The sequence below is a fragment of the Oreochromis niloticus genome, linkage group LG5, assembly GCF_001858045.2.
Source record: "Oreochromis niloticus isolate F11D_XX linkage group LG5, O_niloticus_UMD_NMBU, whole genome shotgun sequence".
In the NCBI taxonomy this organism is placed as follows: domain Eukaryota; kingdom Metazoa; phylum Chordata; class Actinopteri; order Cichliformes; family Cichlidae; genus Oreochromis; species Oreochromis niloticus.
Window position 1 is genome coordinate 25,950,160 of NC_031970.2, and position 12,540 is coordinate 25,962,699.

The 12,540-nt window shown below is 41.4% G+C and overlaps 1 protein-coding gene across 3 annotated transcripts in view; it reads right to left on the reverse strand.

Moving 5' to 3' along the window:
* The window catches only part of cpne5b (copine Vb), a 132,561-nt gene that overhangs the window by 19,799 nt on the left and 100,222 nt on the right, over nt 1–12,540 (reverse strand). For all 3 annotated transcript variants that reach the window (XM_025907371.1, XM_025907372.1, XM_003441525.5), the window contains 4 exons: nt 3,703–3,744; nt 3,346–3,421; nt 1,483–1,536; nt 151–212 (listed from right to left, as the gene is read on the reverse strand). In XM_025907371.1, the coding sequence (XP_025763156.1) occupies nt 151–212; nt 1,483–1,536; nt 3,346–3,421; nt 3,703–3,744 (234 nt within the window). The remainder of the gene's footprint in view (nt 1–150; nt 213–1,482; nt 1,537–3,345; nt 3,422–3,702; nt 3,745–12,540) is intronic.

Below are 12,540 nucleotides of genomic sequence, written 5' to 3' on the forward strand. Positions count from 1 at the left end.
TATTTCTGCATTAGTTATAAATGATCCCTCCCTTGATTTATGCTTCGACAGAGGCGTTATTTACGACAGGCTTTTAGTCATAGTAAGGCATTACAAGTAAAAGGCAATTTCATGGTTTCCTTCAGTTTGAAGGTGGTCATCCCCACTCACCCTCCTTTAATGTAATCTAAGAAGGTGAACTCCGACTCCACTGAGAAGGAAAGCAGGGTCACCTGAAATTAAAGACAAGGATAGACACTTGATTAAATACAGAGGTATTGATGTTTTCCCCTTAATCCAAAATAAAAGTCCACATCTTGTCTTAGTTGAGCACTTTATGCTCTCTCTGGTAAAAGATGTGAGCCGGCCGCTTTCTGATGAAAGACTCATTTGCATTGCCGGAGGAGACGTTTGAAGAGAAGATGAGATAAATTTGTATGCATTACGTGTTCACGGCCACGCTGCTAGGTAAGCTCTGTGGAAATCACAAATGTCACAAATGGCTGCAGGTGGTGGCTACTCAACTCATGTCTTTAAGGTTCTGTCATCCTTCTTTTGTCCCACTCACATACATTTTTATTTGCAGCTTTCATAAAATTTCTCTTTTAACATAATTACCTAAAGTACTATATACTCAGGCCATGTCCCCACTAATACGTTTTCGCTTTAAAACGCATCTTTTTCTCTCTGTTTTGGCCTTCTGTCCAAACTGAGACGGCGTTTTCGGTCAAGGAAAACACAGCGTTTTGAAAACACTCCCCAAAGCGGATACATTTGAAAACGCTGTTTTTGCGTCGTAGTGTGGACAGCGAACCTGGAGCCTTTTCGAAAACGATGACGTATGTTAGTCATGTGTCGCAGTCATGTGAGATTACGGAGGGCATTGTACAGCAGTTGTTTTGTTTGCTCTCAATTTTGACAGCCCTATTAAAGATGAATCAGTCTGTACATGCTCCAGATAGCTTTTGTTCAAATTCTTTAAATTTCAATCGCTTTTGCAACTTTGTACTTTTGTGTTAATCGCAGCAACAACTCCGCCTCATTGTTAGTCCATTTAAAAAACTCGGTGCTTTTCCTCGACATTTTGCCGTTTCAAAGAGCCGGAAATCAAAGAGCCGAATCATCTTACGTTTCACCCATGCACAATACAGGAACGTAGCGTTTTCGATCATTTCAGTGTGGATGAACAACTGGTCAGAAACGCTTGAAAATGATAGTGTGGACACGGAGCGTTTTTAGACAAAAACGCCGTTTTCAAATTATCCGGATTAGTGTAGACGTAGCCTCAGTCGTGCGTCATCTTTAATTAACAGGTCTGTGGACAATTAAATAGAACATGTACAGTGCTTCATGTTGTCGTCCAGATATAGAAAGCGCACCTTCCAAAGTCTTCCACAACACTTGCATGAAAATTAAAGAGGGAATCATTAACAGAAGAAAAGTAGGTGTGAAACAGAAAAGCGGCAGTCTGCCAGCCCTGATTAGTGTTGAAACTGTACTCACTGTTCCAGAGTTGACATATTTCTTTTTCTTCATTTTCTTTTTGGTATTAATCACCTACAAAGAAACAAGGAAAGGAACAGGAAATGCAAAATCCAGTCCATCATGTGCTGAGCATAGAAATACTTTGTATGAAAAGTATTTATACATTTATTACTTCCCCTAGCTTACCAGTGCCAGTAACACAAAATGCCTTTAAACCAGAACTGTTTCTGGGCTGTGCTTATTAGCTGCAAGCATTTTATGCAAACTGTAAAGCGGCCTCTTTTATACCAAACCTTTACATTCACCAAAACAATAAAATTAAAAAATACTACATCACTGGGCCAGATGTATTTTTACACACTCTAAAGCAACGTTTCCTTTTACACACATACACACCCTTTAGTTTGATGATATAATTCCAGCCTAATTGGAGGCAACAAATGTAATGAAGGCATGCGTGTGGGTGGCACACAGAGACTGCGTGCCATCACACAGATGTATGCAGCGTGGAGGCAGGATGGAACAGTGAGTGTGTCTATATGACTGATGGAGGAGCAACAAGGAAACAAGCGAGGTGAGAAAGGGTGCGTGTTTATGAAATAATAGATGGGTATTATAAGAAAGCGCCGCTCCTGCAAGGGAAAATTAGAAAAACTAGAAATGGATGCACGTCAGTGACATTACTGGAGACTGGAAATTCAAACATGAATCTCGGGTTGCAATGACTCGATGGGGTGAGACGGGCTCAAGGTGCGAGGTGTACATTTGCTTTACTGGTATTCTAACGGCTCCAAAACAAGACGGAATTGTCAATCTGAAGACCAAAGACGTCTCAGCTCATTACCTCAATTCTCTATGGCTGCTAGGCATGGAAGTGACAGCCCCTAATTTAACGTGGAGGGATGGCAATTTGTCTGACACACTGAACAATCTGCTGATGCAAAAACTAAAGGGCCTTTCAGTCTCCCCGGGAGGCAGAGAGGACTCAACAGTAGCGTATAATGGAGCTGACATCTAAAAGACAGGTATTTGTCCTTTGCTGAAGGCCACCGAATCACAGAGGCGTAAAGGTATTGACATGTCTTCTTTGCTAAGATATTAGCTTTCAACTGCCCACCCCCCCTCAAATAATAGTTGTGGTTCATTAAAGATGGTCGCCTAAATATTTAATATTATATTCTAATCTTGGATATTAGCGTAAAGGCATTGCCTCTTAGATTAATGCAATGCATTCTATTCTGCCCAAAATAAAGTGGGATTTTTATGTAAACATGGGATACACCTATGTCATTTTGGCAAAAGCAGTTCAATCTCGATCCCCAGAATGAGATATTTAAATGAGATGTGTTTGTAATTTGCATACAGAGCCAAATTGTATGCTATTAAGAGAAGAGACATGGTAAGCTGTCCCCTGAGAAGCACTGAGAAATAGCTCTGATCATTCTAAATCCCTGGATTGTTCCCCTATTAATCCTGTTTCGTGCTGCTGCTAATAGCTGTATTTTTATGTGTGTCAGCATCCAGGTGATTATAGCAGCAAAATAAATCTTGGGTTTAAAAGAACATCAGCAGAAGAAACCATTAATTTGATGTATTACTGAAAGGAGGAGGTGGGCAGACATGCTCAAATACTGTTTTATAAGAAAAAAGTATGGAATAACTTTTTCGGTGTCTTCATTATGGATTTTTGCGTTGCAGGAGTGGAGACTATCAAACGAAATGGAGGTTTTTTTTTAAATGTAATAGAAAACAATGCAATGATGTCAAAGACAGCAATGTCAGTCCTGTCAAAAATGGGATCCAGGATCCCAAAGTGTAGAGGGTTTCTAGACTTCAGAAGCCTCTAGACACGCACTTGAATGGTGAGAATGCTGGAATTACCTCATACACATTGAACTGGCTCTGTCCTCGAGCTAGCTCTCGGTAGCTGGTGGTAAAGTCCCCAATGAAATCGTGGCTGGGATAAGAAATAAAGGGGGAGAAGCATCAGTAACTAGAAACATTTCTATTACAAATAACAGGGCAGAGGTTTGGGATAAGATGGAACTTCGTGACAGGAAATTATAACATTCTTGGGTAAAGTTTGAACCTTGAGTTCTTGGCCTTTTGAGATTATTGTACAGCTAAGTTAGAGTGACTTACATATAATTACATAAAATATGGTCTTAAACAGTAACTGTATGTTAAAGATTTCTCAGATTCTGACTAGTCATGTAATTTCTTGGTAAATATACTCACCTGCCATCCCTATCCCAGTCATACACCTCCACTTTGATTGTTCTGGGGAAACCAAACACAACATACACACAAACACAACCCATAATAAAGTTAGTGTAAGTTTTTAATTACAGCCTTTTTTGGACAAGATATGAATTGCTTCTTTATGGTCAATAAAAAAGGTAGTAAGTAGAGATTTTCTTTTGCTTTGCTTCTTCACTTTGGTGAACATCATTTTAATATTTAGACAGTTGTTATAGAGCTCCTAGGTCACCCGTAGATTTACATCAAACCAACCCCAGACCTTGAGGAGAAAGCCTGCTCAAATGTCAAAGCATGAAGAAGTGACCTGGAGTAGAGTTTATTCAGTTTTTGTGTAATTCTAAATGTTCTAAACTTTACACCAACTTGACACTAAATCTGCAGAGGAAGAGGCGATTTTTAATTCTCAGGCTGTCACATACTGATAGCCTGTCAGCACTGCTAGAGTGTCCTATAGCGCTGGTGCCACAGTGCACTGGGTCATGGCAGTGGTGGGAAGAGTCTCGCTCCTTCATTGTTACACATGGATAGTTGGTCAGGACCTCTTAGAATCACAATGAAATGTACTGGGTACTCTTGAGTAGTGTGGTGTGTGAAAGAGGAGTATACTAAGCAAAACCACAATCCTTTCCACAGACCTAATTAAGTTATTTTCAGTCTGCCTAAACAAGCAGTGAGTGAAAGTGGAAAACACCAAGCTCCCAAAAGGGATATTACAGTTTTTTCTGATGGCTTGAGCACATTTTTTGTAACTATTGGCTATTTTTGCAAAACTCTACACACAAATAAGAAAACTCTTCACCCTATCAGCAAAACATTGTAGTTTTCTTGTAAAAGCGAATAACCCTTGCTTAACTCTCCACACCTTTGTAAAAATGGTATTTTCGTATCCAACAGTTAACACAAGCCATCATATTACAGTTTTTCTCGATTGCTTAAACACTATAACCAGGCCTCTAAACTAAAATTTCAAAACCATAAACGCTATTGGTCAAAAAGCTCACCCATTTCCCTGAACTATAAACACTATTCCCTGCTTTGACACATGACTCAAATTTGGTGAACTGGTACTGTAAAACTCTACACACAAATCCCTACATTTTACAGTGCTTACACCATGTAGTCATGTAGAAAGCACTAGCATGCAACAATGTTAACTTAAGTCAGCATAGCTTGAGCCCAATTAGCACACAATTAACCAGGTGGAAACACTAGGAGTCAAAATTTAGCACACACCAATCAGAACCTGCGATGGATAGATAAAAGGGCCAAAGTCAGCTCATTCAGGTTTGAAACAATGGATCCAAAGAGATGCAAAGGAAGAGGACGTGGTGGAGAAAGAGGACGTGGTGAAAGAGGAGGACGTGGTGGAGAAAGAGGACGTGGTGAAGGAGGAGGACGTGGTGGAGAAAGAGGACGTGGTGAAGGAGGAGGACGTGGTGGAGAAAGAGGACGTGGTGAAAGAGGAGGACGTGGTGGAGAAAGAGGACGTGGTGGAGAAAGAGGACATGGTGAAAGAGGAGGACGTGGTGGAGAAAGAGGACGTGGTGAAGGAGGAGGACGTGGTGGAGAAAGAGGACATGGTGAAAGAGGAGGACGTGGTGGAGAAAGAGGACATGGTGAAAGAGGAGGACGTGGTGGAGAAAGAGGACGTGGTGAAGGAGGAGGACGTGGTGGAAGAGGAGGAGGAGGTGGTGAAGGAGGTGGAGGTGGAGAACGACGGCGACAAGGAAGGGGAAGAGCAAGGGCACGAAGACAGTCAGTCTCGGATGAAATTCGAGCCACTTTAGTTGACCATGTCCTTGTCCATGGGATGACTATGAGGGAGGCTGGGCAACGAGTACAACCAAATTTGAGTCGCTTCACTGTTGCCTCCATCATCAGAACCTTCAGGGAGGAAAACAGGTAGGTGTACTTGCAGTAAGACTGCTTTGTACAGTAACGTTTAAGTTACTGAATTTATGTGTCTTGAGTTTCAGTATGTTTCCATTATTTTCCTGTAAAATGAATGTGTGACAGTTACAGTAATGAGTGCTTCTATTTTTGTAGGACACAGAGACGACCACCTGGTGGAGGCAGGTTAAGGCTTTTGTCGGAGGAGCAAGAGAGGGAACTTGTAAACATGGTAATTGCAAATAATGTAATCCGCCTGCAAGAGATTCAAAGGAGAGTGATTGAGGATGATCATCTTTTTCGAGGCATAAATGCCATCAGCCTCTCCACAATTGACCGCATCCTCCGAAAGAATCAATTCCGGATGAAACAGGCATACCGAGTCCCTTTCGAACGAAACTCTGACAGAGTGAAAAACCAACGTGTGGAATATGTTCAGGTATGAGTTTTGATACTGTATAAGGTATTGTGTACCATCACAGCATGGCAGTTTATGCTGCCATCTCAGCACTCTTGAACTTTGGTTCAGGGTACCGATTGACTCTACTGTGTTATGTGTTTTGCAGAGAATCTTTGAGATTGAAGGACGGCCTGTTCCCCATGAAATGATCTTTGTGGATGAGGCAGGTTTTAACCTGACCAAAAGAAGGAAAAGGGGGAGGAACATAATTGGCCATCGGGCTATTGTAAATGTCCCTGGTCAGCGTGGGGGGAATGTCACTATGTGCGCAGCCATCAGCCAACGAGGGGTACTCCACCGCCATGCCGTACTAGGACCCTATAACACTATGCTTCTCCTTGCTTTTCTTGATGGTTTAAGACAACATATGTTCCAGCTGGACTACAGGGAACCAGCACAGCCAGAGCAGCCTCACTACGTTGTTGTGTGGGATAACGTCAGCTTCCATCGCGCTGCTCTGGTTCGTGACTGGTTTACCAATAACCCAAGGTTTTCTAATATCTTTCTGCCTGCATACTCCCCCTTTCTAAACCCGATAGAGGAGTTATTTTCGGCATGGCGGTGGAAAGTGTATGACCGAGAACCTTATGTCCGTGTTCACCTCCTTCAGGCCATGGAAGAGGCCTGCCTAGACATATCAGTAGATGCATGCCAGGGGTGGATCAGGCATGCAAGAGGATTTTACCCCCGCTGCCTGGCTGGGGCCAATATAGCCTGTGATGTGGATGAGATTCTCTGGCCTGACCCAGACCAAAGACAAGATGCTGTGGTGGGATAATGTTTCTGGTGTGTGTTGTACTGTATAGTACATGAATGACAATGTGCCACTGTACATACATTGGTTGCGTCTTTTGTGTTTATCATGTGACAAGGGTTTTGAAGGGGAGAACCATAAGCAACCTAATTGTTTTGGAACTATTGTTTTGAATTAATTGTACCAGTGTGCAAAACTCTGTTGTAGTGTGTGTGTTTTTGAGGGCTTGTGTTTGATGTCTGAGGGCAAAGTTCGGTTTTTCAGCAGGAGTGAATAGTTTTGGGTGTAGAGCTTCATTTTGACCTGGAAATAGGATGTTTGGGGAATTGAGTGAGATGTTATGGATTTGTGTTTACTGTTGTGCGGATATGAGGCGTAGTTTCAAGAAATGTGTTTTAGCAATCGAGAAAAACTGTAATAAGCACACAATGCACCAACTACACACTGATGGTATGAATGAAAAACACACCTGGCTTTTGCTTTCTCTGTGCACAAGGTAGGCTATGTCAGTTTGAGCTCATACTTTTGTCATAGATCCATAACCATAGAGGGATCCAAACTTCAAGTACTGGTGTTTATTCACACACATCAAAACAAACACAAGTGTTTATTTCCAAGTATAGGATTATTTGCAATCGCCATATTGACTATATGGGTTTCTTGGTCTGCAGTGAACATTCTTCCTCTGCCCCCAGCATCTGGTCGTCTAGCAATTCTGTAAAGTAACAATTTCAGTATTTTTACATCTATGGTATTGTTGTGTTTCTCATTAGCATGGCAGTGCTACAAATCTTAGTGCAAAGTGACTGTACTAACCGATTCTCATTTCAAAATGTCCTTATGATGCTTGCTACAGTGTAGCGGCTCGAGTTAGGCTGAACCCGTTGGCCAGCTTCCCTCAGGGTCATTCCACGGTTGATTACATGGTCCACTATTGTAGCTCTGATGTCATCAGCAATTCTATTTCTTACTCTTCTTACCCTTCCTCTCCCCCCTCCTCATCTTCCTCTCCCCCCTCCTCGTCCTCCTCTTACTCCTCCTTGTCCTTGTCGACCTCTTCATCCTACTTCTTCACCTCCACGTCCTCTTCCTCGGCCTCCTCTACTTCTCACTCTTCCTGCTCCCTCCATTGTACTCCACACACAGAGCTTACCTGTATTATAGTGCTTAGGCTGATTGCAAAGTGAACTAATTATCTAAAAAAGTTTTCACATGTGACAGTGTGCCAGACAGTTGATAAAATAGTGTAAAAATGGCCGTAAATGTGTATAGTTTTGCTAGGAGTGCGTTGATCATTTGGAAATTGAGTGTAAAGCAGTGAGTTGTGTTTACAGTTGTGCAAAAAGAATGCTGTGCAGTGGATTGTAACTACAGGTTTGCAAAGTGTGTGTTACAAAATGGCAAACTGAGTGCAAAGCAGTGTTTGTGCTTTTAGTTTTGCAAACTCAGTGAGTGGTTTTGCTATAAGTATTAATAGTTTTAGAAATTGTGCTATAAGAATCACAGTTAGGGTTGACCAGTTTCTAAGTGGTGTCTTATGGTTTCTTAGTGCCTTCTTATAGTAAAAAAACCTTCAATTTCAATTTCAATTATTATTCAAAGTGGTTGTAAAAAGAAAGTTTTTCATATTAGAACAAAATAAAAACATTATCTAGTCCTTACCAGGTCCTAAAAGATGGTAAATACAACCAAAGATGAACAAGAACACAAAACATATCACAAAAACTAAGCCAAAATGCAGAAGCATTGTAGTCTACCCATGATTCAATGACAGTGTTGAAGAAGTCTATTGGTTTGTTCCGATAGGATACAGATACGACAACACTTCTAAACAAGCCGTACTTGTTCACACTTTTTCTACTTCTACACTCACTCACTTAAACATTTAACATGCTAACTGAGGCCTGCAGACTGCAGAGGTGTAGCTCTGGAGTTTTTTGTAATTCTGAACATTGTACAGTCTGACCTTGGGGTGAAATTGCTGGTACGTCCACTCCTGGCAAAATTGGCGACTGGGAAGATTGAATGTTTTCCACTTGTGAATAATGTTTCTCACTGTAGAATGATGGACTTCAAATTGTTTGGAAATGGCCTTCTAACAGTTCCCAGATTGATGGGCAGCAACAATTACCTCTCTAAGATCCTTGCTGACACACCCGAATGCTCCAGACCTGCAATCTGAACAAACCTCTGCTTTTACAGAGGTGCTCACACCCTGATGATCAGTTAATCACATGCATTTGATTATCAGGCTGCTATTCGCCCTCTTAATTCCTATGGAAGCAGTTACGGGGTACTTATCCTGCTTCTGCATTTTGTTTTTTGTTAAATAAATAATCAGATAATGTAACACGCAATGTTTTCTTTTTCATCAGAGGTCACATTTACCCAATTTTAAGACTTGCTAAGGATCAGAATGTTTTTTTAATGTCCTGATAGGTGAAACTTTTGAAATGAGAACCAAGCCAAAGAAATATTATGTGTGTACCACGGTGATGCCGGTGGCTTCCTCACTAAATGGCAGATTTTTGACGTCCTTCAATGTGAATGCGGTGGATTGTTTTGTCAGCTGTTGTTTTCAAGGTTCAGCCTGCTGGTTGTTGCAACTACAGAATCCAAACGGCATCTTTACAACAATTCTGCAATGTCTTAAAAGTGGATTTTTAAAACAGATATTAACGGAAAAGTTATTTCTGAGGTTAAAAGACATTAAAATAAATAGACTGCAGTGTATATGTGAAGCTTCTGTTCTGTGTAAAAAATAAACCCAAGTCTCCACCAACAGTTTTATCAAAGGTTATTTTTAAGGACACGAACAACAGCTACACTTTACCAGGAGAAAATATTTTGACACCGTGCTCAGGGAGCCCCGAAATCCCTTAAAACAGACGTCACTCGGTTCTCTAACAGGGATACTCGCTAACATTAGAACAAGGCTGAGCTGCTGGCTGCATGTTGCAAGAGAAAACGTCAACTCGTATAAAGCGCTCCCTTCAAAAAATTGCCATTTGCAAACTGCCAGATGTATTTTCTTCCAATATTCAAAAGAGCATCAGGAAAAACACACTGATGACATTTTACACAAATGCAGCAGAAACAATGTCCCAGCAGAGAAGCGAAAACTTTTCTCGGCTCTTTCATTTCGGAGTCACATTGATCTAACCCCCATACCTCCCCTCCCTCCCCCACTTCGCCTTACACAAGTACTGACACCATCCAGATCCAAAGAAAATATAAGCAACCAGTAGATCATAGATTTCTTTCTTGTCACTGCATAACTGAAAGATGCCAGATATGAGCCCAGCCACCTTCCCTGCCACATGGCCCCTGTCGCTCTGTGGTGACAGTTTGTTCTTTTGAGGTAATCTTCAAAATGTGCTTGTCATCTTCGATGGTAACATGGTGCTTCTCCTCGAGGGAGGGAAATAGAAATAATGGGCAGAGGAAGGAAAAGGCAGAGAAAAAAAAAGTACGTAATCCTCTCACCAGTCTATATACAGGAACAAATTGAGTAACAAGTGCTTAAGTGTATGTCATGCTACTCCAATAAAGGACCACATCAGGCCTGCTTCTAACATTTGACACAACTTTAATTTAAATCTCGGTAATCTTACAGCCGTATCGAAGGACACGGGCGGCCCGGATCCTCGAGTGGCTCAATTGAACCTTGAGAACAAAATACACTCCAAAACTAATCTGCCAGTGATATCTTTGGCTACTATTCTGAGGCATCTTTAATGAACACGACTCATTTTCAGTAATGGGGGCCTATATAATTGAGTGACAAAAAGGGAGACCGCGTTTGATACCGAACAATTCCTCAGCTCCAATTACACAGATCTGTCTGTGATCGTTTGCCAGGAATAAAAATAGATGATGTTTGAGTCACCCAGGCTAGGATGTTAATGAGGAAGAAATGACTCTTTTGGTGTTTGAAATTATTTATTAGTGTTTAAATATATACCTTAGGTACCGCCTACACTGATGAAATACACTAGAAAGGTGAGATTTTCCTACACAACCAATTGTGGAGCTGAATATAGAACAACTTGGAAGTGTCTTCCACTTGTCTTATTTCTCTTCACACTCCTTCATTTTCTTCTCCTTGACTGGAACAATGCCTTTGACATGCTGGATCTCTGCTTTTCCTTCTCCAGTACGACTTGCCTTTGCTGCCTGTTAAATGTCTTCCTTTTCTCATTCATCTGCTTCCTTTCCCTTCACTTTCACTCGCCTGTTGTTTACCAAAATATCGTCTTGTTGCTTAAATTTGTTCAAGGATCAGATGCTTGCTGTCACCAGGGATTCAACTGGATTCTGCTGCCACCGGAAGGATGGCCTGCCTAATCACTGTGCCATCCTGACACTTGCTAGCCAAGTTGAAAGTTGTTGTTTTTTTGTTAATCCTTGACTTTCTTGTTTGCAGGGTATTTTAGAAGACTGCCAGCTGATCTGACTAAAATATTTTTGGCCAGTAGTTCCTGGATTGATCTGGGATTTCCATTTGCTGTTTCCTAACAATAACAAGCAGCGCTTTCTGTATGACAGCTGAGGTGCAGTAGTGCGTGTATGCAGTAATACATCATGTACCCCACTCTGCACAGGGGGGTTTAGTTTATACTTGCTTCAAAACAACCACAGATATGTATCAGTGCGTATCTTGCAGGGTAAAGCTGCAGTCAATTACATTAAAGTCTTTTATGCAGTCTGTGGTGCTTCCTGCACAAGGATTTTTGTTTTCTGACTTCAGCCTTCAAAGCAGTGCCCATCACCAGGTAGCATTACAAAGTAGTCTGGATAAAACTGCATTGTGTCTGGGGAAAAGCTGGAAAATGTGAATGGAAAAGGTCATGGTTAAGCCCAAACCTGACTTAGAATGGAGTGGACATGAACAAACGCAGCGACAGCGATTAGTTATATCCGATTGGTAAATATTACTCTTACTGAATATCACTTATTGTAACACATAACAATCGAGATTGTTAGTTATGACTCAAAACTCATAAAATGGGGTTCCAGTGATGCCAAACAGCTGGAGTTTCTGTGGTTGCAAAACTGCCTCACTGATACCGAATTTAGAAATAGTAAAAAAAACTAAAAAATGATCTTTTTTTTTTTTGAGCAATTCAACTCCAAAAGTTCTGGTTAAGTTTTAAAATCTGTTATGAAGTCTACCTCTTTATAAGCATACCCTCTCAGCGGTCACTCCATCTGGGCTATTGTAGGCTGAGTACACACCTGGCAGCTCCTTGTTATCACCTGCTACGAGGTATTCAACAGCCCGCTATTGTGAGCGATCCAGCTGGCTATATAAGAGAAACTCAACAAATCAAATATTTTCTCACGTCGCTAAAAAGTTCACCTTTTATGCTCACACCTCCTCCTCCCACTTGTTCTCCGTCTTGCTTTTATAACGAGGCAGCGTGGCTTTTAATTGTATTTGAGGGGAGAGAGAGAGGTTGCATGTGAACCAAAGCACGCTGAGTAATTTAAACTCACAGATGGATGTGTCTTGCGGTGACAGACCCCCTTCGTCATATCTTTTCAGTTTGTCCACTGATGGGGTGTTAAAAGGGCACGATCATCCATTAGCTGTGCTCCCCAAATGGGATACTGACAACATCAGCCTTTTGAAACTATTTCCAAACAGAAGTAGTAGAATACATTAAAGCCCTTGGACACTCCTTTGGCAGCACGTGGATGTTTTTAG